The sequence below is a fragment of the Corapipo altera genome, unplaced genomic scaffold (assembly GCF_003945725.1).
Source record: "Corapipo altera isolate COAL_440 unplaced genomic scaffold, ASM394572v1 59, whole genome shotgun sequence".
In the NCBI taxonomy this organism is placed as follows: Eukaryota; Metazoa; Chordata; class Aves; order Passeriformes; family Pipridae; genus Corapipo; species Corapipo altera.
The window spans coordinates 3,118,851-3,145,409 of record NW_020884917.1 but is presented as its reverse complement, the minus strand read 5'-3'; the positions used below and the strand labels follow the sequence as shown (position 1 = coordinate 3,145,409).

The 26,559-nt window shown below is 39.3% G+C and overlaps 1 protein-coding gene across 11 annotated transcripts in view; it reads right to left on the bottom strand.

Annotated features, from left to right (window-relative positions):
• The window catches only part of TPK1 (thiamin pyrophosphokinase 1), a 304,538-nt gene that overhangs the window by 58,510 nt on the left and 219,469 nt on the right, over positions 1-26,559 (bottom strand). For 9 of the 11 annotated variants that reach the window (XM_027656014.1, XM_027656009.1, XM_027656007.1 and 6 more), the window contains one exon: positions 9,500-9,611. In XM_027656014.1, the coding sequence (XP_027511815.1) occupies positions 9,500-9,611 (112 nt within the window). Of the gene's footprint in view, positions 1-9,499; positions 9,628-26,559 lie in introns of all 11 variants that reach the window. The other 2 variants (XR_003529755.1, XM_027656010.1) reach the window with 1 other exon arrangement.

Here is a 26,559-nt window from a genome sequence, read left to right as displayed (position 1 = left end):
CCTGCATGACTTGAGCTGAGTAGTTTACTGACAGTAAAAGTAGGCTATAATACCTGGACAGCACTGGAAAATAAGAGAAATTGCTAACAACAGAGAAATAACAAGACTGAGAAATTTTGGTCTCAATTCAGTGCTTCAAAAGAGAAGATGTCAGCTATCTACTTAAAACACCTCTGTTCTCATTTTCTCAATCTCTGTATTCATATCTTCCCCCATTTTGATATTATCTGCCTTTTCTCCAAAACATGTTTCTAATTCCAAATGCAATCTCCTCACATCCCAGTTTTGCCAGTCTCTCTCTCTGATTTTTCTTCCCCTTTCTCCTGTTTCCCTGACTCCCTCTGCCATGTGAATTTACTGCCCAAAAGAAGCCACAGCTGCTTCTATGGCAAGACATAGAATCATCTATCAGAAATCTGTATTTTCCAACTCACCTGAAAACAAGAGCCTTGCATAGTGATTTGTAATTGGTATGTATGTCTAAAATTAATAGTTCCATAGCATGCTCACTACACTCAATTGTTAACGGCTTATTAATTACACATCAGGATGCCATAAACAACTTACAGCTAAAACATAATTTTTTATAAAATAAAACAAAAGTCAGTGATGACATCCACCAGACTTTTGTCCTCTCTGGAACTTCACATAACAGCAAGGAAAAATCCACCTCTTCATTTCCACAAACATCTAGAGGCAAAAACTGGGAGAGAGCAGAGTCCCCTCAGATACAACGTGCAAAGTGTTTACAAAGGGAACAGCCAGTGAAGAATTGAGACACTGCAGAGGAGATAGCCAGGACTGTTTGCCATTAAGGTACAGGAATAGATCACTGCAGAGAAAATAATTTCCCTCAGTGTCATGTTTTTGGGGAGAAGAGATCAATCATATACACCAGTATGTACTAAAAAATACACAGAACTAAAAGGTCGGCATACAAATTGGAAAGGAGGAGTCAATGCTCAGTGGTAATGCCTACCTGTTTGAACAACTTCCCCCAGCCTAAATAGCACATGTTCATTAACTGAGTCACCACACACAAATGCATCTAATTTTTTAACTCTGGGAGACTCCAGCCAGACATGATTGATTTGTCCTCCTACCAGTCCTTGCCCTTTTGTAGTTTGCAGAGATGCTGGTAATGGCAATAACTCACCACATGCCTCTGAGAGCTTTTTCGTTTTTGGAAATCTCTCAGCAGTGTGACATTTACATTTATTATGGCTGATTCTGAACATTTAAATATGAAAACAATTAAAGTATATTTGCAAGGGATATGACAAACGAGCATTTGCACTCTGGCCAATTTTTCACTGATTTTCATTGAAGTACACCATTATGTTTCAGCTTTGACTCTACTATTGTCTGAACAAGATGATTTCCCGGCATCCATGGGCAGGTTGACTGATGAGAATGCCTTTAGGGTTAAATGTCTTTAGTATAAACTATGAAGTCTCTTTCTTGGACAAATTCATCCCCCAAACTCACCTATGAAAATTCAGTCACTGCTGAAATCTATAGAATTAATGGCCCCCCATCCAATCTAAATGGTAGCTCTCTGGCTCTCTGCACATCTCTATCTTGCCCAGAAAGGTGTTTTGTCTTTGCAATCACCATCCTTCTGTAGCAGCAGGTTGCTTTTGATGTCCATGTGACTTTAGTATTCTCACCAACCTAGTGCCACCAGAGAGATGAGGATTATCTGCACCAAATCTGGGCTGAAGCAGAGCACCTACTTCCTCATACCTCCAGGTTACATTTCCATTAGCAGAAACAGGGACTGAAGTAACATAGGGGATGCAAGTGAAAGAAGAGATCATTTTGCTCTCTTGACAACCCTCTCCCCTCTATATTAATAATGAAATTAAGTTTCCATAGTTGCAATGTGCCACGACAATGCAGTTACACATGCATAAGTGTTCTGGTCAAGGGAGGTGAAGTCAGTTAATTGGGGACAGCAAGACTGGAGGCAGCCTAAGCTGCAGTGATCACACACAGGTGGAGTTTGTAGTCCTGAGGAATATGAGTCAGGTAAGAAATCAAGTTAGGCCCCTGAAGTTTAGGAAAGCAAACTTCCAGCTCTTCAGGGAGATAGTCAGTGAGATCCCCTGTGAGGCTGCCCTCGGGGACAAGGGAGTGGAACAGTGCTGGTAGATCTTCAAGGAAGTCTTTCATGGAACGCAAGAGCAGGAAATCAGGCAAAGAAGGTAAGAGTGGCATGGCAGTGGAAACAAGGACAGGAAACCTGGGAATAGTATAGAGATGAAATACAGCTGTGTAGGTGAAGCTGGAACTGAACTTGGCAAGGGACACAAAGAAAGGGCTTCTACAGGTATCTTAACCAGGAAAGGAAGGTCAAAGAAGGTACACCTTCCCCCAATAAACAATGTGGAAAACTGGTAACAATGAGGAGAACGCTGAGGTACTCAACATCTTTTTTGCCTCAGTCTTCAATGGCAACCTCTCTTCCCACACCTCTCAAGTGGATGGACAGTAGAAGGACTGGGGACAGAGTGGCTGGAGAGCAGCCAGGCAGAAAGGGACCTGAGAGTTTGGATCGACAGGAAGCTGAATATGAGCCAGCACTGTGCCCAGGTGGCCAAGAAGGCCAATAGCATCCTGGCCTGGATCAGGAACAGTGTGGCCAGCAGGACCAGAGAAGTGATTCTTCCCCTGTACTCAGCATTGGTGAGGCCACATCTGGAGTACTGTGTCCAGTTCTGGGCCCCTCAGTTCAGGAAGGATATTGAGGTGCTGGAGCACAAGTCCTATGAGGAGAGGCTGAGGGAGCTGGAGTTGTTCAGCCTGGAGAAGAGGAGGCTCAGGGGAGACCTCATCACTCTCTACAATTGCATGAAAGGAGGTTGCAGCCAGGTGGGTGTTGGTCTCTTCTCCCAGGTAACAGCAGTAGGAGAAGAGGGCACAGTCTTAAGCTCTGCCAGAGGAGGTTTGGATATTAGGAAGAAATTTTTTACAGACCAAGTAATCAGACATTGGAATGGGCTGCCCAGGAAGGTGGTGGATTCACTGTCCCTGGAGGTTTTTAAGATGAGACTGGATGTGGCACTTGGTGCCATGGTCTAGTAACCACAGTGGTAGTGGATCAAGGGTTGGACTTGATGATCTCGGAGGTCTTTTCCAACCTGGTTGATTCTACGATTCTATGGGGACTGGGGGAGCAAAGCCCCTCCCACTGTAAGTAAAGATCATATTCATGACCACCTGAGGAACCTGAATGTACATAAGTCTATGTGACCCGATGAGGTGCATCACAGAGTCCTGAGGGAATTGGCTGATGTAGTTGCCAAGCCACCCTCCATGATATCTGACAAGTCGTGGTAGCCAGGTGAAGAAAAAAAGGTGACTTTTCCCCAGGTGACTAGAAAAAAGGAAACCTTGCATCCATCTTTAAAAGTGTAGAAAGGAACCACCAACCTGTTAGCCTACCCTCAGTGCCTGGGAAGGTCACGGAACAGATCCTCCTAGAAGCCATGCTAAGGCACATGGAGGACAGTGATTTGTCAGGTGATTTGAGACAGCCAGCCCAGCTTCACCAAGGGCAAGTCCTGTCTGACTCACCTAGTGGCCTTCTATGGTGGAGTGATTACATCAGTAGACAAGGGAAAGGATACAGATGTTGTTTACCTAGATTTCTGTAAAGCCTTTGGCATGGTTGCCCTCAGCATTCTCCTCTCTAAACTGGACTGTTAGATGGATAAGAAAGGGGTTGGATGGTTGCATCCAGAAGGCACTTAGTGGTCAATGGCTTCCAACCCAGCCATTCTATGATTCTGTGCTTGTACATCAAGAAAAGCTTGATGACCAGTGACACGATTCAAGGGAACAACGTGAAGTTGTGTTGGGAGATTTAAGTTGGATAGTAGGAAAAGGTTTTCCACCTCAGAGGGTGGGTTGGGTGCTGGAACAGGCTCCCCAGGGAAGTGGTCATGGTACCAAGCCTGACAGTTTGAGAAGCTTTTGGACAATGCTTTCAGGCACAAGGTGTGATTCTTTGTGTTGTCCTTTTTAGGGCCAGGAATTGGACTTGATGATCCTAGTGGTTTCCTTCCAACTCAGGATATTTTGATTCTGTGTATCTTCAGTTTACTTCAGGATGGTATTATTCAGGTTTTGGAGAATCATCTACTCTGTGTGCAGCTGTGCTGGAGCAGTCTCTCTGAGATTTTTTTCTTCCTATCTCTCCCTGGCAATTACTGCCTATTGCTGCTGTATGGATGGATCATATATACACTACCTATATCCCACTAAAGACAGCCTTCCAGCTGGGCTAAACTAATCACTGGAAGTGGTTTGAGCTAGTTCAGAACTAAGGTAGTCACATGAATCTTTCCATAAGTAGAGTCCTACAGTAGTAATGTTGCCCCAGTAGTGGATCTGGAAAAGCATATCTGTTTATCATCTTAAAGAACCCTTTCCAAACTGGATGCCAGGACCCTGCCTTTACTTCAGTAAAGGGGAGCTGGAACCAAATCTGTCTCCCACTAATTCCAAACATATATTGAAATATGTGAAAACGAACTGAATGCGTGACAACAAATCCCCATTTCAAGCCTCTTCACAAAGCGTGACTGAGTTTCAAGCTGTGGTTCAGAAAAAACTCAAATACAGGTTTAGGGGCCCAGCAAAACTGAGCTCAGTGCTCATCAATCCTTTAATGTAGACCAAAGGTCTTTGTGGTTCAAAATCATCTACTGCAATGCTAAGCAATGCACTCGTTGCTTTTGCTGACTTTCAGTAAACCAGTAGGATGCCAGGCTGTCATGATCAGAACATCTGCTTCATTGGAAAAGTATTTCAGCAGCCTTTGCCTTGTAATAAATGATGTGATCCTGGAAGGCCGACAGCAGCGCAGGAGTGCAGGGAACAGCTCACCAAAGGTCAAAGCCACCCAATGCTTCGGGATCAGCAGCACCATTTCTGTCCACCCCACCCTACCCAGAGTCTTTGAGCTGCAATGAATAAGTGAAAAAGTACATCACTGATAATATATCTTCTACCAGTGAAGAACATGAGAAAGGAGGAAAGGCGAGAAAAGCAGAGGAGAAGGGAATCCAGCTGTGAAGATATTTACTCTCCCACTGAAAACAGAGCGATTCCCAGAAGCGTCGCTTAGTTTGCCTCAGTCAGAATGAACTTGGGTAGCAAAATGTAAGATATAAACTAATTCAGTTATGAAACAGGCTACAGAGTGCTTACACAAACAGCTTCACTAGCACACAGATACCTGCCCATCTTAATTTATAGCCTTTCCAAGAACAGTCCCTTAGCATCTGACTTTTTTTTTAAGGAGTTATGCATTTTCTTTCATCTTTTAGACTCTGTATTCTCCTAAAACACAACCTCCACTGCTTTTGTAATCTCTTTTTTTCCATCTACAATGCAATGTTAAGAAAACCTCAATGCCATAAAACAGTGCAAACCAACACTTTTACCAAAATTTTACCAACAATGTAAACAGCATCAAAAAGATTTTGGATCCTGTTCGTCTACCTGTGGCATTAGTAGTCAGTGGATGCTCTGCTGCTACAGTTAGAGAAAGGTCTTGCTCCTGTTGTTATTGTTATTGCCTTTTAAAGTGAAATGATAGTAGCACTGTTGAATGGTAGCATTTTACAGCAATTTAACTTCCTGCCTAAAGAAGCAAATCTGCATGAGAATTACCTGGAAAGCACAATCACATGCACACAGTGTTTATATATATTTATGCACATATATGCTGGCATTTTCAGAACAGGTATGTCATACAGCATATCAAAGGCCATAGGGATGAAGCATAAATTAGTTGGCAAGATTATTTTCTAAACTAATTTGCTAGAAAAGGAACCATTTCCTAAAAAAGCCTACCATTACTCTCCAACCTATTCTTTGATGAAAAGTGCAGCTGATTTCTACCTTCATTCTTATTTACCTTCCATGAAAGCACCACTGAGGACCTAATGAAGAATGCTGGGTAATTCTGGCATTATTGGATTTTTGGTTATTTATTTATTAGACATGAGAGCTGTTATCAGCAAGCAGCCAGGTGAGTCAAATCAGATAAAGCATTATCTGATTCCTGTGCTGTAAATCAGATTTTAATAGAGAAAAGATCTGTATCCCTTTGGGATTGGAAAGAATATGTTTATAATGTGTTCTGAGTGTCTGCTACACAATAGCAAGTATGGATAAAAATATTTTCTCTAATCAATTTTCCACCTTCTTCTCCAAGTTCTTTCACACATAAGATGAGAACTAAAATAAATGAAAATTCTGTTTGTGACAAGTGCTACCAAATAACTAAGATAAGCATGCATAAAAGCATGCATACATGCTGCATTCTCAAATGGACATATAAAAAATACTGAATTCTGCAATATTAAAAGACATTGTAATTTCTCTGCTGGCAGAATAACTTACAGATTTCAGGTTTATCTAATTCAGCCATTGAAATGAGACCTTTGGTAGCCTACTCTTAACCTCGATACACCTTCTATCCTAGGTATTTATCCTTGTCTTTGAATCTATAAAGTCTTAAGACAGCACCTGTAGACTGGACACAGATAGTATTTGACTACCTGTTGAAGGTTTTACAAATTTTAATCAGCAGAGTAATCTAGATATGCTCAGACAGAAATTAATGTTAAACATGAAAAAAATTAATACAAAGCCAGCTCTTTTTTGTACTGCAGTCCTACTTGAATTTTAATTTGCTGGAAATTTTTGTTCGCAAAGATGAGGGCTCCCCTCTCACCTAATGCATCTGTGTTTGAACTAAAATCTTGTAATTAGTTTACTGTCTGGATACTTAAATATTCTGAGGACTCAAAAATTACTTTTAAAATCAAACTTGCCAGGTCACATCCAATTAATTCCATAACAAACTGGAGGAATAAGCTTCTCATGTCATATTTGGCTTAAAATTTCTTCTATGATTTACACATGAAAATGAATTTATAGCCAAACATTTTTATTTACTGAGGTTTATGAAGATGTGTGCTCAGAGTGCCATTAAAGAATAAATAGGGAAAGCTCTGCCACTGCCAGCCATCAGCAGCAAGGCTGACATCCACATCACACTTCACTATCACCTTTTCTTACCAGGTGAGCCTTTGCTTCTCCATCACAATTCACAGGAGGACTAATATTTTTAAAAATAACTGCAAAACTACAGGCAGCATGGAAGTCATTAACACAATGGAAGCTAACATCAAACTTATGCTATCTGAATGTAGGTCCTACTTTCCAATGAAAAAACCCAACCAAGTCTCTACTAACCATATACTGTATTTGAGCTATTGGTTTCCCTTTTGGGAAATGCAGCTGCACTTTATTTTTTTTTAATCACTATCTGAACAATATTATTCTGTATTTGGATGAGTAAAGGTTAGCTCTAGTCAGCTGGGCAAGAGAGTAGTTTCAGGTTGTAACGACCTTGATGTCTCAGATAGATTGAATATCTACAAGGAAGACCAGATAATTTTTTGGTTTTATATATCTCTCTATACATACATCTGTGATTAAAATGGAGAAATAAATGAAGGAACTATGACCTGTGAGAAACATGAATACTGAGTCTGAAAGCATAGCCTGTAATTGGATACACTGTACACATCACTAAGGAAAATACTGTAAAAGTCTGTTCTCTTTCCTCCTGGAGGCAGTAACAAGGGTGGGGAGAAGCATAGATGATGGTGTAGTGTTAAGATGATACAAGTAGGAAACAGTTTTTTAAATACTTTTTTGTCCCCCAAAAAAAAGAAAAGATGAATTTAAGTGTAATAAAATTCCCCATAGGTCCACATTTAGTTATGTCTCTAAGAAACCTGAAGAAGTTTACTACAGCACAACTAGAATGACCAATATTGAAGAAACTGATATCTCAACCCAACCCTAGATAGGAAAAACCTTTGCTGCCATTGCATATCCCCTCTGTGCCCTCTTTCAGCTGGCACAGCTAGACTAGCAATCCCTTTTTCCTTAGCTTCAGCAGACCAGGCAACCATAATTTAGTATTAACAAAGCCACAAAGCCATGTCATTTGTGGGAGCAAACAGACCATCTTTAAAATTACCGTCTTTCTAATGAGCACCTTGTAAATCCGATGAAATTTTTGTCATTAAGCTCAAGAAATTTCTGATGTATCTGAAAAAGGGCATTTTAAACTAATAGTAAAAATCACAAGAAAGGCTGCAGCCTCACAGCATCTACCACATTCTGATCCACACAGTAGCCTTTTGCAATATGACGTAGGCTTCAGAGATGCTTCTTTCATTAACATGACGTTGGTTTGAGCTTTTTTCCCCTCACCGTGGCAGGTAGAACATTTTCTGAGAAATTAGTATCTCAGTGCAATGGGCCACAAAATTTGCTGCATAACAGGAGATGAGCAGATGCAGATTCAGAACCTTATTTGTCAATTGTACTTATAAGTACAAATGAAAATATCTGACACTTTTTCAAATTAAAAGAATGTCCCTTATACAATATAGTCAGCTCTTCCAATCCAGTTTTAAAGGACAAAAGCATTGCTAGCCTGGCATCTCTTCATCTGGCAATTCTCTAACATCCCAAAATTAATGCCATATTTATATCTTTTATCATTATTGAGGTACTAATAACTACCACCATCTTAATTGCACAAGTTCAAGCTCTCAGTGGAGTAAGAAATTCCCTGGACTAGCAGGTGTTCTGCTGCCTGGCACAGTGGGTCAGTCTCAGATTTTAGCCAGCAAAGGCACTGCATTGCAAACTGTGAGAACCGTATGCCCTTTCTACATGGGATGGGTCTAAAGCCTGGTCATGTCAGACTGTGAGACCAGAGCCTCTCAACTACTGCTTTCCTCCCCCTTAAGTTTTAATGAATCTTATTTGAAAATATCCCATTACTTTCCTCTGTAAATACATCCTGAATGACTCAGTACAGGAGGAAGGGGCAGGAGGATGAAGGTTGTTTCAATTTTTTTTTAATCATGAAACCTCCTTTTTTACAGATAAATGTCCCTGGTTCTAGATAAAACACACCTTTTCCCACTTTAAAATAAGAAAAAAGATGTATTAATTCAGAGTTGACAAACAGACAATATACATGAAGCAGTTCAGGAGAAGTGAGGTAGCTTTAATAATCTGTATCACATTATTATTTGTCTGTTGTAACTTTATGGCTTATAAACAGAAGTTTAGACACTCATGGCTTCTCCTCCCTGGAGGGTAATGTATCAAGATAGTAATGTATCATGACCTCAACAAATGTTCTACTTGAAGAGCACAATGACTCCCAAATGGAAAACATGTTTCTGCCTGTGATATCTCAGGTTTAAACATATTTCTCTTCTTTTTTTTTGTAAAAGCCCCTTCATTTCTAAGAAAAAAAATGGCCTGGCAGAGATTCAATGCCAGGCTCCACCTTTAAACTTGTAAGGCCCTTCAGCACTGGTGATGTTGGTGTAAATGTATGGTTAGGACCACATCAAACCCACCATCCCAGAGGCATCTGACTTACTGAGGTTCCACTTAAGGCCTGTCGTGGTCACGCTCTCGCAGGAGTTCCCAACAGGGATGAGGCCACACCAGGTGCCTTCCAGTCCTGTGTCCACACGCAGCTTGTGCTTGCCCTGCAAGACAGAAGGGCTTTGGAGTCAATGCTTGCCAGGCACCCAAACCTGCTCACAGACCTTGCAAATAAAACAGAAAGTACTTAGATGGAGACAGGTCCAGAATGACTCCCAAGAGCTCAGGAATATTTCATTGCAGCAGGAACTCGGGTGTGGTGGTGGGAAACAGTTTTCCCCCTGCAGTTATAAAATGGTAAAACCCCAGGGGGTGGTAACCCTTGAAGTTTTTCAGTTTTACCCAGTGAGCGCTTCTGCAAAATATAAACATATCACAAGCAGAATGGAAGAGAAGGTAGTTGTAGTTGGTGGTAGAAGAAGTAGTCATGTTGTGAGAGCCACGAGGAGTGAGAGCAGGAGCCCCCCCTGGGGGGGTCTGGTTCCCCCAGCCCCGGCTGGGGGCTGCAGAGGCTTGGAACAGTGTTAGACTGGGCTAAGTGTCTGTAGCTGAGCTGGGAGATGTTTCTCCACTGTGAGCCGCAGCAAAAGATACTCAAAAGCGGCGGCAGAACAGCAGTGGATAGAGCGGTGGCAGAGAGCCAGGAGAGATAAGACCAAGCAGCAACAACAGGCAGGCAGCACAAAGAGAGAACGCCTGGAAGGAGAGAGAGAAAGAGAACGAGAGCCGGCAGCAGAGAGAGAGAGGAAGCTGGGGTAAGAACTGAAATAAAACCCCATACCCCTCTGAGACCTCCGAGAAAGGAGGAGGAGATGGGCTCTTACTTGAAAGAGTCTTAAAGTGCTACAGCACTTACAGAGAGGAGCTGAAAAGCTCTGAGAAGAATGCGGAGGGTGACCTTGGCCCCCCCGCTGCTTGAGATAGAGCACAGAGCTCTGTAGGGAACTTGAATCCCCTGAAGATAGGGACTGTCACGAAGACCCCTGAGCTTCTTGATATGACGTAGTGAAGTGACCCTTGTCCCGGTGAACACAGCCCACGGAAGAAGACCCTTGCTTGGAAACGAGTGGCCGAGGGGGCTTGGATACCCCCTCGTGAGTACTGGCAGAGATCCAGCCACAGCTGCTGCATGCATGAGAGGAAGAAAGCCTGCTGCCTTAGAGACTACTGCTCCGAGAGTAGAAAAAGATAATTTCCTTCTTCCCTCCCGGACTTTTATTTGGAGGGGAGAAGAGATTTGATCCATTGTAAATACTTATGTCATGGTAGAGATAGCTAAGATTGTATATAATGTATTGTAGTATTTATTTGTACAGTCATTGTAATATATTCCCTTTCCCCCATTTGAGTCTTGTGTGGTGTCTGGAAAAAAACATCTCACATTAGGTTGAGATGTAGGAGGAGGCTTGGACTAGGGAACTGGATTTTGGGGCTCTCAAACCATGACATCAGGCCATTAATGTTTACAGAGGGTGGAGATACGTGTGCTTAGGTTCCAGACCTCAGGGCTTTCTGAAGTTTGTTTCTAGGTTTTTCTAAGCAGAGTCTGGCTTTGTGCATTCTTCCCTATCATTTTTTGAATAGACACTTCTGTCAAAGCTAGGCTCTTTATTCCCATGAAACGAAGGTATCCTGATCCATTAATTCATTTTTTCCTCATCTAAACAGCTGCATTTCACTTCCTAAACAATCTAATCAAAGTGCCACTGAAACTCCTTCATTATTTTGACAACATCTGTAAAATTTCATGTACTTCCCCAGGCATGTACTCTTCCCAGAAGGACAAATATGTGCAGAAACTCAATTAGGTGCTAGAGAAATTAACCCAAATATTTAAAGTAACATGCTTACAGTAACTAAGAACAAAAACTGAAATTAAAAAAAAAATTTTGTACACCTAAGATAAATTTATCTTGCAACTTTCCAGTTCATGGGATGCAGGAGAAACAACAGCTATTAATGATGATGGAATGTGACAAAGCTCTTAATTAGCACTTATAGACCCTTTGTGAACATCTTGCCAGGTATCAGCATATGAACAGTTGCAAGGAAGAGTAGATAGAGGAAATCTTTTACAGAATGAAAAAAAAAAAGTGCTGAGTGTTATAGTTCTGGCACAGTATGTGTTCTAAGAAACTAAGGAGGTGTTTATGGAAACTAGCTACAAGAAAACAGCAAATGCCAAGTAGTGACAAGATCAGTGAAGAAACCATCTCTGGTCTCTTCTACACAGATAATTTATTCTTTCAAATAAACATGGGCTTCATCTGGGGGAACCTTAAGAATCTTTAAGGGTTTATTTTATTTGCTTGTGGATGCATGGGCAAGTCAAACTCTTGAGCATGTCTTTTACACAAATTCTTCATCACTATAAATAAAATCATATATGCCTATTTATAAATATACCAAAATAAAAGGACTCTCTGAAACCAAATGAGTATTCAGTGAGTAATTTGTTAAACAAGAAACCAAGGTTTTATACCAAGAGCAAAAAAACCCCAGTTGAATCGTAAAAATCAAGTAAATGTCCCAAGCAGCAAAAACACTGTCTCACAAATTTTCTAAGGGAAATGTATTTAAGCTTTTTTCTCATTCCCTGTCCTGTCATATGCTCATTTCACACGGTCTTGCAAATACAAAGTCACCAGTTAGAAAGTCAAAACTGGAGGCAAAATATCTTATTGCTGAGACATGATGTCTGAGGCATTCAACAACTTCTCCCATTAATGCCAAATGCATTATGAAGAAACAACTTCAATACATGTCATGCTCTCAGTTAACAAATGAACCTTGGAAAAGCTGTCAATTAGAGAGTATCAGATTGCATAGCTTAAGCCTATTTGATTGTTTGCAGAGCAACAAGAAAACCAATCCAATATCATCTGTCTTCTCAGGGTGTCCAGCTTCATGTGGTGATGAGCCATGTATATCCGTAGTGGTTTTGAATGCTTGCCTGCCAAATTCAGAGGTGTAACAAATTCAGGCTTGATAACCTTTTAGCTATGCAATATGCCGTGCTACTTCTCTCTCACAGCACAGAGGGAGGAGGAAAGGGAGAGGTACAAGTACAAGCTCTCTCGTTACACGATTGCAAATATTGTCTGTAATGAAGCTGATAATGGAGAGATGAAGGGTTGGGACTGTCTATTTCCAATGAATATTGCTGCTCAGAGCTACTCTAGGAGAGGAGCAAACTCACCATATTTATCTATTAGTAAGGGAATATGAAAAGCAGATGTAAAAGTAGCTGGCCCCACAGAGAACCTGATTAAGTTCTGTGTTCTCAAAATCTATGTCCAACTACTATGAGGTTTGCATTTCATATTTCATGACATTCTCACCCAGCTTATAGATAAGGAAACAATTCAGTGGAAATTTATGCAGAAAGCTGTCTTCCTATGCTCATGAAATAAATCTTTAGACAATACCAGAGGCTCACCAATATCTAGGATTTTATCAGGAGTCTTTCAATGTCTAGTATCTCCCTAAAATCCCATTTCAATGTTTCAGTGATTATGTGAAAACATTAACTTTCTTCCCTAAAAGGACATTTTCTAGCACTCAGTTGTGTTTTGCAAACCGGGAACACAAAGGGCTAACTCAGGGCAGCAGGTAAACAGGAATTGAAATGCAAATTATTTTTTAAAAAAACCTCTCTGAACTGTTAGGACAAGTTTATGTCTTAGGGATTACTCCACTAATTTAATAGAAGTCAGTTTTTAAGACTTCTCTTTATATAAGTCAATAAGAGTTCTTAATATTACTGGGGATAGTGGTGGCAGAAAAGGGAAATGGACATTGGGAAAAAAACCCAAACAAATGAATTCCAAGTAACCTACTAATTTTTGCCAAAAAAGGTTAACCAGCCAATGCATTTGCACAATACTCTAAATTCAAAGCACTGTGAGCCTACCATGGGGGAAATTCAATGCCCAAGCTTATCTTCAAATTTTTGAGTACAGATCTCTCAACAAAGCAAGATGGAACTCATATTTGCAGGAGGAAGGGAGGATCAGAGCTTCTAATTTGCAAATACAAGTAATAATTTGTTCTATTTAAGTCTGTGTGATTAAAGGAACAATTATATACTGACACCTAAAATATCAAACTGTTTTCAGTTTCTGCAGAACTCAAAGTTCTAAAACTAGGTTTAAAAAGAAAACCAAAGTTTGACTAAATAAATTCCTCGTTCTTAAGGTTTTTTCCTCTGTAGAAGATAACTGAAATATTTTCACATTTAACTTAGGAATCAAATATTACCATGTTTGAATGGTAATTCCTGGTGATAAAAGAATGGCAAATAATACAGCTGCATTGATTTTCATCTTATTAAGTCAGTTTTGAAAAACATTGATCAATCTTCAGCATTGATTTTTTTCCTTCATTTTGTCTCTGATGCTGGGAAATAAGATCAATTTCTGAGTTCAGCAATAAGAGGAAAATGTCAGAAGATATTTTTAAGAATTCTTCATCCACATAGGTTAAACTTTTCCTTTTGATTCTAATGCCTTGTGTTATAAAAGGCATTTAAGCAGTAGTGGTTAAATATACACCCACTCGAACACTGTTTTCACTGAGGAAAGACCTAATAACATAGTTGTTCTTTGTAACATCTCCTAACTGAAATGAATAGAAGTCTGATTGCTGGGAACTCATATACCTAACCCCATTCAAGGTGGTAAGATGCTAAAATCCTTAGTCAAAAATTTTCAAGCTGAAAAGCACATGAACAGTATCAAGATAAAAGCTGATAGCTTCTCTATGTGTGTAGATATCCCAGTACACAGAAAATTACTTCTCCAAGTGCTTTTCAGACCAACTTGAATAAATGTGCTGCAATAAATGTACACTCTAAAATAGACATCAAGCAACAAAAAGTTATGAAAGAGAAGAGGGAATGAGGACTGATCTTCAGTACTGCATTCTGAAGGGATCTGAAGGAGGGAAACTTGGAACTTGGCAGGTTGAAACTATACACAGACGAGTTAACAAGATGCTGGGGAAGAATAAGGAATTAAAATTAAGCTTTAAAAAACAAGTGAAGAAAGACATTGTAAGTAGATCTTGGAAACTGCTGAAGAACTAGGACATGTGAAAGGTAATGGGGAAGGAAAAAGAATGAGTTACCTGATTAGAGCGCAAAGCAACCTTATTCTGATCTTCAGGCTGCCCTGATAGTTTCTCCAGTATAATCTAAGAAATCACTGATTTTCTAAAAGGTATACTGGCACCTGTACTTGCTGTGAGATCTGGGACTACAGAGAAACAGGATTTCTTGAGATTTGGCCAACTGCTCTACGGTACCTCCTCTGCTAGCTAGATCTTGTTTTCCATGATCTTTCGATAAACATCTTTTTTACAGCAGCTTTATTTACTTGATTACTCCATAGATGGCAGCATACACTTGAAAGCAACAACAGCAGCAGAAAACTAAATACAGATGTCATAGTGTTACCCAGGGAAAAGGCAAAAACCACAGTTTGTTTTAGTACATAAACATCTGGGTGGAGAAAATTGTATATAGATAAAAGATTTGAGGAATGGGTGGAAATCAGCACAATCACTAAAGACTGCAGAAGAGAGGAGGAGGAGAAAAGGAACAAGTACGAAACAAAGCCGAGAACATTTATGTTTAAAATCAAATATCAGTTGTTCCAGAAATATTTCTACTAATCATTAGTTGTGCAGGAGCTTGACTTAACAATAATAAAAGCTTTTAGGCTGAGATTCTGAGCAAGATAAATACAGCCAATTTTCTAAAAGGATGTGCTTAAGAAGAGCCATTTTATTATAACCCTAAAATATCATCAATTGTCTTTTCACACAAATACACAGTGCCAAGCTGCGATTACATGAATGCTATTCAAAGAACATTTTCTGAGCAAATCAGGCTTTTTGTTGTTGCTGAAAACAAAAGTAGTTACAGTTCCAGCAAAAACTAGAAAGTTTAAAAGCTCTTGCCTGTCATATCAATGACTGCTTAAACACGTATAGAAAAACCAGCAAATTTATTATTCTTCAAAATAATACTGAAAACTATTGGACCCAATCCTGCCAATCCCTACTCTCAAACGTTTTTAGTGTTCCTGCATTGAAATGGATAGACTTCAGTATATCAGTTATTTGCAAGACAGAGCCTTACCAAGGCTATCCTTCAGGAGAAGTACTTCATAAAAAATGACTTTATAGTGAATAAATTCCCAGGTAGGAGAGAAAGAATATATTATAATCTTCATTAGATCCAATTAATGAGCACATGTGCTTCAAACCAGTTTATGTCAAGGGTACAGAAGGAAATTCCTGTGGAGGTGAGTGCTACTAAACAGAAGAGATTTACTATACCCTGAGGTTATTTGTTGAAGTGGTTGCCACTGTATATCTAACGTACAAATTATTCACAGAGGAAATTATTCCAGTTTCACACATTCACACATGAACATCTTACATATAGTCCTGGTAAAATCCTCCTGAGAGTACACTCCTCATGAAATAGCGAGGCTATGTTTTACTGAGCACAGTGAGTGAATCCCTTGGCTGTCCATCACTTGTTGCAGCATGAGCCTGTAAAACAACTCTATCTTCTGCAGTCCAGTCTATACGACTGACAAAATCCCAGCCATCATAAATGCAAAAAATGTGAAAGTTAAAACTGTCAGCAGTGTAGACACTGGTGACATGCACACAAATGAAGGGGTGAAAACATTTTTTCAAGCTTTTAGCTTGAAAAGATATCTGGGAATACAAAAGCTACTTTAAAAGACACAGACATATCTTAAAGATTGACAAATGTCATAAATACTAACTCTTGTTCTATTCTGAACACCATCCAAAAGAAAAACTCATTCTGTTGAAGCTTCCCACTTGGAAATGAAATTTCACAATATTTTCTCCAGTTCTCCATAAATCAATGTAAAATACACCACAAACACAGAACGCACCTACGATAATCAAAAATTTACCAGTCCTTCTCTACATTCAAGTAAGTCTTAGACTGGCCCAGTGTGACATTTTATCCTTGAGTTTGTGCATTTGATGCCTTATCCTCAGCAGGCACATCATTATAGGTTTAATTAGCATTTTTAGTGATGCCTTAAAAAAATCAGAACCATTTTCTATAAATCCATTTATGAGACTACAGAGTATAATAGATTGCAGATAGGAGTGAAAAGTAGACAAGCTGCTGAAGATTTCATATTGCCTGTATAATTAATATGCAATGTTGCAGTTAAATCGTCAGCCTAGAGGGGCCTTCACTAAGGGTACTAATACCCTGTAATTCCCAAGTGATAAAAAATACAGCATAATCCTTCTCATTATCGATCAGTTCATAATAAATTTAGTGTCACTGCCCATTCTCTTTTGAGTATTTCTAGAGGAAAAGAGTCCCTAGGATCCCTTCTATCTAGACTTCATTCTCTTATTTTCCTGGGTATTAGAGAAGTATGGGAGTTAATTTAGAAGACAGGTTATTGTTCACCTAACTTGTGGCAAGGAATAATTTCTTCTTCACTGAATTACTAAGTGTTTCTGGAAGGCACCTTTATGCTATATAAGATAAGAATACACAGAATTCAAATCTGTTTATCTGTTCTCAGGAGTCTTCCCAGACAAACTGGCAAATCTCTGTAGCTTTCCTCCTCCAAAATCTCACTCGGAAATCTTCTGTACTGCATAATTAAGAAGAATGATCAATAGGCTGCTGGTCAACACCTTTTAGTTTCTTGTACTTCTCAATCTATGTCCACAGGATGCTCTTGCTTTTTTATATGTTATACAATGCAGCAAATCATGAGCCCACAAATCCTCTTATATACCACCATCCTTTTAGTAGAACTGGCTTCATATTTAGGGCTTTCATGTTAGGATTAGGGGCTTCATAAAAGCCTAGCCTCTATGATTTCTTCAGTGCCAACAATTATTAACAGAATTCTTTTCACTGAATGGTGGAATCCCACAAATGCTCCTTTCTCCCTCTCATTTCTGACTTACTTTCATATACCTCTATGCAAGAAAGATAGAGGCTTGAAGTAGCAAAGAATGAACTTTAGAAAAAATTTTGCACTTTCTTGAACTCTGTTACAGGAAGAAATAATTTGCTGATATTATAAAGATATTCATTGACCTAGGATAAGAAACCATATCTATTTTCAGTAGACAGGAAAATAGCTTCTGTTTTGTAACAGCAGGCTTTGAAGAAGTGTTATACCCGAGATCTTGCACTAGCAATGACTGACTGCTTCTCTCTACACCTGTGAAATTCAAAGATGTGTTGCTCAGGTCAGGAAGAACAAATATAATTAAAGAAACTTCAAGCTGGCTATTCAAATAAAGAATTTTTTCTCCTTTTTTTTTTTTTCATTCTTCTTCCCTTTTTCTTGTATAGGTCAGTAGTCGGTCGGAAATCACAGTCCACACAAAAATCCATTATTGGATTGGTGGGGAAACAGAATACTATACTTACCTGAACTCCACTTTCCTCATTTATAAGTCACACTTGGATAGGGGTGTGAAGTTTATTTGCAATAGCCTTTAGAATATAGCTTCAGTCCCCTTGCATTTCAGTGGGAACTGTACCCATGTCATCACTGGTATCAATGACAGGTTTGGCACTCAGAATACAGAGGAATATGCGCAAACACACTAAAAGCATTCAAAGTAGGCCAACTTGAGTCCTAAATATTTGACAGTGATTTCTTACCATAAACAAACACAGTCAACCTGGTATCTTTTCTCACAAGAATTTGAAGGCTGAATGCATCTTTCCAGCACCCCATATGTCACCACAGTTATAATTCTGAGGGAGCATCCCAAAAGAATTGTAGCTTTATTTAAAATACCAAAAGGCAGAAGAAATTGTATTGTATAGCAGACAATGAAAGAACAATAAGCCCATGTGGCATTTACCTTAGACCTATGTGGAGGACCTCTTATATTCCCCAAATAAGTATTAAAAATTATCAACATGCTGAAGCATACTCAGCCTTAGCATGAAATGGTTGAGTAATAAAATTTGGTACAATAAGAAAAAAAAGGTCAACCTGGATTTTAAGAGACCAAACTTTTCGCTACTCAAGGAGCAGTGTCACCTGGGAATCTGCTTTTGAGGGCTCACAGGTTCACAAGTGCTGGTCATTTTTTAAGAATCACCTTTTAAAAGCACTGGAGCAGTAAAACCCATTGTGTCAGAAGTCAAGCAAGCAGGATAGAAGACTTGGCTGAGCAGGGAATTCCTCTTGGAACTCAGGAGGAAAAATAAACTGCATGATCTCTGGAAGCAAGGTCAGGCTTTGCAGAATGTTACAGAACTGTGGTTCACATATGCACGAGGAAGACAAAAAGGGCCAAAGCTCAACTAGAGATGAAAATGGCCAGTGTTGCATCAAGCGAGAAAGGTTTTTTCAAGCATGTTAATTGCAAGAGGAGGTCCAAGGAAAACATGGCACCAATACTTGTTGAAAACGGTCACCTGACAAACAGGGATGAAGAAACAGAGCCATTAATGCCCTTTTTTGTTGTTGTTGTTGCTTTTTGTTTGTTTTTGTTTTGGTTTTTTTTAGGTTTTTTTTTAAGTCTGTAGGGCCTGATGGGATTAATGCTGGAGTAATGAGGGTGGCACCAGATACTCTGGTAGGACCTCCCTCAAACATCTAGAAAGATCTTGGGAGCCTGGTTATGTCCCCACTGACTGTAAACTAGCCAACACTATTCTGATTTACAAGAAGGGCTTGAAGGAAGCTCCAAGAAACTACAGACCTGCTAGTCTAACCTCAGTACCTGGAAGAATTATGGAGAAGATTCTACTGGGTGCTATTGAAAGGTATTTAAAGGACAATGCAATCATCAGGCCCAGTCAACGTGAGTTCACAAAGGGAAAATCCTGTCTAATTTGATATCCTTCCATAATAAGGTCACCTGCCTGGTGGTGGATGTAGTTCTTCTGAATTTTAGCAAGGCTTTTGATATTGTCCCTCCCAGCATCCTTCTAGACGTGCTGTCCAACTGTGAAATAAGCACATAGATGGCATACTGGGTGAAGAACTGGCTGAAGGGTAGGGCTCAAAGGATTGTAGTGAATGAGGCTACATCTGGCTGGTGACCAGTGCTTTTCTTCAGGGCTCAATTCTAGGGCCAGTTGTGTTCAATATTTGTACTGATGATCTGGATGCTGGAGTTGAATGCACAGTTAGTAAGTCTGCAGCTGAAACCAAACTGTGAGGTGCTGCTGACTGCTTCAAGGGACAAGAGGTCTTGCAGAGGGATTTGGATAGACTGGAGCATTATGCAATCACAAATGGCATGAAACTGAACAAGACCAAATGCCTGATTCTGCAACTGGGATTGAGTAACACCAGACCTGTGACTAAACTGGGAGAGGAGTAGCTGAAGAGTAGCCCTGTAGAAAGTGGTCTAAGGGTGCTGGTTAGAAGGAGGCTCAGTGGGAGTCAGTAGTGTGTGCCCTGGAAGCCAAGGGGCAAACCACATCCTGGGGTGCATCAAACACAGCATCACCAGCCAGTGATAAAAGGTGATTGGATAATCACACTCTGTATTTAGTGCTGGTGCAGCCTCACCTTGAGTAGTGTGTGTAGTTCAATTTAAGAAGGATGCGAAGGTACTTGATGTCTCTCTCAAAAAGGGCATCAAGGTTGGTAAAGGGGCCAGCAGACATGTCCTCTGAGGAGGGGCTGAGGGCACTGAATTTGTCTGGTTTGGAGAGAAGGAGGCTGAGGGGTGACCTCATTGCTCTCTACAGCTTCCTGAGGAGGGGAAGTGGAGAGGAAAGTGCTGAGTTCTTCTCCCTGGTGCCCAGTGCCAGGAGATCTGGGAATGGCTCACAGCTGCATGCAGGGTGGGGGGGGGCCTGATTTGACATGAGGAAACATTTCTTTACCCAGAGGGTGGTCAAACCCTGTGTCCTAGTTAGAACATCTGGGACTAGCTCATCACTGTGTGGGTGTAAACCAAAACTGTGTATTCTATACCCTTCCATGCCATTTCCCAGAAACTGTTAACAACAAACCATTTACAGCAGCTGCCCAGAGCAGCCTGACCCCTCAGGCTATAAAATGGGTGTTAAGAGGCCTGTGAGATAGGAGGATGCTCCTGTCCTCACACCCAGTGTGGAACTTTCTGCCCTGAGGGAGGTACTGGGCATTCCTGCCTGAACCTGAGGATATATAATCTTTGGGTCTTGGGACTTCTGGTACCACTCATGTTCCTTCGTCTCCACTTTAGACCAAAGGATTGTAACTTGTCTTTTTGGGATACAAGGAATAAAAAAAAAATAAAATTCAGGTCTGCTTTCTAAATTTGTACATCATGTTTTCCTCCATTTCTCGTTCTCTCCTTTACTTTTCTTAGACAGTTTCAGGAGAGCAACTTATCAGCCTCAAAAACTAATAAATTCTTGAGAAAAGTGTTTTCTGTTAACTTCAAGAAAACATTACTTCTGATGAAAATGAGTCATCACTGTTTTATCACTAGTGGTTGGTGAGGAAACCATTTCACTGTTTGCTCTCAGCCACCAGGACCAGGTTCCCCAGAGGTCCTGAGTATGCCAAGAGAGTGTCAAAACCAAGTGGGTTTTGATTTTCTGTCATTCAAATCCTTTCCTTGTCTGTTGGTAAAGATACTGTAAAAACCCATCAAAATACACATGTGCATCAGGTTATCTGTTGTCGCACTTGGGCTTTAAGTGCCATGCTAAATTTTAAGTAAAATCCAAAAGCCTTAATTTTACCTAAATTATCTTTTGGTGGTCAAACTGGAAAAGCAGTTGTTTCCCCCATCTGTTTTATGTCAGGTTAACTGCAAGCTGGCACTTGGATTTCATGCAGGGAAAAAAAAAAAAAGAATGAAGAATTCAGATATCTAAAATGCTTCCCATTGCAAATGCAAACATAGCTAGACAGCAGAAGTGTCACACTTGACTGTGTTAAATACAACTAGAGAATTTAATAAGCAGAGTTTTATTGGGTCATCAGAAGTTTTGGGCCAGCAGAACTTCTATCCAACTGGAGTGAAACTGCTGGCAAACAAAAATGATAAAGCTTTTGAGAATTTAAATAAGAATAAGAAAGAAGGCTGACAGGTGCTAAGGAGCACTCAGGTCAGACAAAGACATCTGCCAGAGACTTCAGCAACATATAGGTAACTTTGAATCCAGTAGTGAAGGACAAGACAAAAAATTAGAGCAGAAATGAAGGAGGGGCAAGCTGAAATCACGGAAGTAATTTCCATTATAATCCAGGGGATTATAATAAATTTAAATAAAATATACCTACACATATAAAATGAGGGAAAACTTAAAGAGGTTAAAGCTGTAAAATAGAAACATAAATACTAGTAGGTTTTTACTATTGACAATTCATAGTGTGTTTAGCGTGATATTTTATTTCAGACCAGGGAAAGTTGTTTTGTTGTGTGCTTTTTTTTTGTTTTTAAATACTGTGGACTGTCTCCATACTTTTTGATTCACAGTGAGCTGGAGCACGCACAGCAAATTCCTTCAGGACAAAATTAAACTGGAAGATGCTCTTCAGAAGGACCCCTAAAGCACTCCACTCACTAATGAGCATCCATAGAATTGCAGACCTGGACTAGTCTGAAATAAAACACTCTGGAAAGTGTACAGTGTGGACATCAGACATCACAAAGTGTTTCAGCCCTAAGAACCTCCTTCTACTGGTCTGCACTGCTTTTTGTCATAGACACAGGGTCTGGAGAAGAAGGAGGTCTAAGACAAAGGTAACAGTAGTTACCGGGCAACATGATCTGTCTCCAAAGAAAGTGGCAAATTTACATTCAGCAAGATTTAGGAAAGCAGATTCTTGATGTCTTGAAACAACTTATGTTATCCTTGGCAACAATGTTAAAATGCTGTACAGTGGCATGATCCACTCTATGAATACTGTAGTTTATCTTCGTAGATTTTAGAGAAAACAGTCATGCAAAAAGAGGCCAGCTCAGGATAAATTTTTCTTGAATAGTTATCTATTAGAATACAACGGAGAAATATACAACTGCAAAGATTTTACTTTTTAACTCTACACAAAAAATATTAGCTCAAAGGATGCCAGATAAAATCCTGGATTCAAACAATTTGGTTCTGGCTGTGTGAAAGGACCTGTCACTCTGTGGAAAGGAAGAAAACATCCTTTGGAGAAGCTGTTGGTTAAGGATCCTGCTCAGGGTATTTCCAAAGACAGGTCTGCCATTGCCAGAGATGATTAAGGTTAACCATTTGACAGAATTAGAAGCAGCAAACAGCACCTCCCACCCCCTCCAAACTGAAATTTAACCTTCTCAACACCAAATTTAAAAACCGTGACATTTTGTGATCTGCTTGCAAGTTAATAAGCATAATTCATATTTTGTATTTCTGCTCCATTTGATCTTTTCTCATCCTCTTCATGTAAACTATTCTTTAGCTATAAAATAAAGTAAAAACCAAAAATATACTGATGCAGGGAAAAACCAACAGTAGCACGTTGTTAGATCTGCAATCTCTTCACTGCATGAGCTGGTTCCTCTCAAAATTATTATGGGCATGGCTACTAAGATGTTGTAAAAAAATAACCATTCTATTCACACAAAGTGTGTATATAGTTTTAAATAATAAAATTACTATTGCTCTGCACTCCCTACATGCCAACTTTAACTAAGGAACTAATAAATAACCAGATCAAATAATAAATTGATTGTTTACTAAAATTCTACCCTCCACTTTCCTTCTGAATTATAACCATACATGTTTCTTTATTTCAAAAACAATATACATGGTACTGATTTGTTCTAGAAAGAAACACATTTTTCTCTTAGGAAATGGTTACACCCATGTGCAAGGGAAGACAAAATCAGATATGGAACAATCAAAAAGTTCAGATCCAACCTTAAATCTAAGCTTTTCTGAAATCTTTAATGCTAAAATACAGTTTTGGTTTTCTACTACTACAAAATGTGATTCACCAGAGAAACTTGCTTTTAGACCATCACAGGAGGAATATCTACGGAAAACATATACATCTATTTTTAGTTCTAGATTAAACTAATAGAACAGAAACAAAGTGAGAAAATGTCAGTGTTCCAGATTTCTGTTCACAAAAATAAAATGTACATCTGCATCTTATTGTTCCTATACAGTCTCTTTGCCTATCTGCTGGATGTATGAGTCTTTCTTTCATTTCTTTAAACAGCTGCAGCTGCTGAAACTGAAACAACACCTGTATTAAAACAACTGCCCTGCAATTTCCTGAGATGATGGATTGTCTTCAGTTTACACATCACACATAAGAGACAGCTCTGTCTCTGATGGCCCATCAGCATCTGGGAATTCCAGCTATAAACTTAGTGGTGGTTCTGTTTTGCAAAGAGGTTAATTTTCCATACATCAAAATTTCTAGCTGCTTCATTGGTTATGCTCTTTTCCACCTGCTGTCTTTGCAGTTATCAACTGCACGATCCTTAAATTTTGCCTCACAATGTGTAATTGGTAGGCAGTTTTCATCAGAGGAGCTACTGATTTTCTCAACAAACTGAAAAAAAAACTACAGAGATTTTTTCACTTTTTTTTTTTTTTTAATCCCAGAAAACATAGAAAAATCAAGATCTAACAAAACTTAAACTTGAGTTATTACCCCTAACCTAGAGTTAGTGCAGATACATCAAAAAGAAATGTGGCAGTAGTTAAAGTTTCATGCTCAAAGCAGCAAGCCTGCTTTCAGGATATTGCATCTTAAACTACTAATGGGTGAAGTTAAAAACACCACTGTGTTTCCTCATATTGGCAGCTGAGGTAGCCTTAAATTCACTCTAAGTTTGGAGAGTTTGTTTTAAATACCAAGCACTTTGGAGCATACCTTTGATGCCTACTCTTTTTCTTTCCTGTATGTGTGTACTTTATGTCAATACACATAGGTGTATTGGTAGGATTCAAATATTTTCAGACTTCATATACCTCATTTGCATGTTCCATGAAATGTCTACGTAGCCAAAATTTATGTTTGTTTCTAAAATTAGAAGAACCAGAAAGAGCTTCAAGTAAACATTTGCCTATCATATATTCTTATGAACTGTTCCAGGTATCACTGAAAGTAATGTCAGTCACAAAGTAAACCTCTGGACAACTAGTACTGTGTTTTCTACTGGGAAGTTTGTGTAAATAAACAATCACACACTACACATATCTTTTGCCACTTCCCAAAAGCATAAGGGTTTTGTGAATAACCAGCCTTTTTCCCTAAATTCAAAGATCAGAGGTAAATACATTGAGTATTACCTGAAATTATATTGCATATTTTCTGAATCACTTATCTCCCCACAGTGCATGCAGGTATGACATACAGAACTATTACCACATGTGATTACTACCATAAATCTCTATAAACCATTGAATGAAGTTTTATAAAATGGATTCTCCAGCTCTAAGCATTCAACGACCCAATCTGTAAATTCGGTGTAGTTAAATCTGGGAAGGGCCATCTCTCTAGAACCAAAGGTGAACTTTTCTAGTATAACTTTTCAGCATCTTGGAGTCAGGGACTTCATTTTTGCCTGTATTCCAAAAAGGACACGTGTGATAAATGGTACACTACCTAAACATACTTTTTTCTGTTTTTAATTGCAAGTACTCTTAACCTGCAATTTTAAATATTTAAAGATATCTAGAATGTAATTTGAGATTCTTATGAAGTTCAAGGACCTTAAGCCTCTGTCTGTATGACACAGATCCCCACACAGTTATATATCTACAATCCCATTCACATCACACACATTTTTAAATACAACTCCCATGATGAAAAGGAAAAAAATTCTTGCTCAGAAAGATAAGTTCTAATGTTTTCTAAGTTTAAGATAAGATGCTATGCTGTGTAAAAAGAGCAAATTCTGGTTACATCTCTAACTGGTTCACTGTACACTGAAGCTTAATCTGAACACAGGGGTGGGCTGAACAGTAAACACAAGATATATACTGGGAATATGTTATGTGAAGTACAGGAGGATAATACTGTTCCTAAATCAGGCTACCAGCTGATCACATCTACACAGCTGAGATGTGAATAACTATTTGCTGTAGGCACCTATTCATTCAGCAAGGCAGAAATAAGAGTCCACTTCTTTTGCTTCCATAACAAAGGCTTCTGACTTTGGTTAAAAAAAAATTGGGTGACTTTAAGACTTAGAGGCCAAACAGCAGCCAAAGGTAGAGTTCACCACGAGGATTTATTAACATAAACTTGCTCAAATTCTTAAAGTACTTTCTGCTTCATAAGTAAACAGAATATTCCTATTGCACCTCAAGAATTTCTTCTTCATTGCTGCCTTTATATCACCATGCAAAAATATTTCAAGACATTTCCAAAAATTCATAATCTCTTAACATGCAAAAATATTTTAAGACATTTCCCGAAATGCATAGTCTCTTAACACCGCCATCTGCAGAGCCAGAACAAAATGAACAAATGTGTTCCTACTTTGTGAATGAAAGATCTTATATTTCAGTGACTAGACTACGCAGTAAATGCCCATTAACCATCCAGCTGATAATATTTAATTTTCACCATGTCCTCAAAAACCTCGTTAATGACTTCGCAAATTATCGGTGCACAGTCAGTCTCAGTTTGCGTGAACAGTACTGCATGTAATTATGTGGCAGAACTAAAACCCACCAGGCTACAGGCCAAATCTTCGTTTCATTGCAAGGTAATGTTTTACCATAAATTTAAATGACTGAAAGGTAGGAGGTTTTGTTTGTTTGTTTGTTTTTGGGTTTTTTTATTGCTTCCACAGATTCATCCAACAATCGTAGATTTGAGTCACTACTGAAACATGCTCTAGAGGCTTCAGCTAACTTAAGGAGAATGAGGAAATTCATGCATCCTAGATCCTTAAAAGGCATTTATATTTCTACTTCCGGCAGCCCCTGCCTAGGCCAAAGAAGAGCAGCTTGTTTTTCACTTAAAACGCAAATTTTTCCCTCTTGGAAAAGTCTCAAAGGGTTCACTGTACAAACAAGAAAGTCAACTGGCAAGTGTGACAGGTATATGGATAACC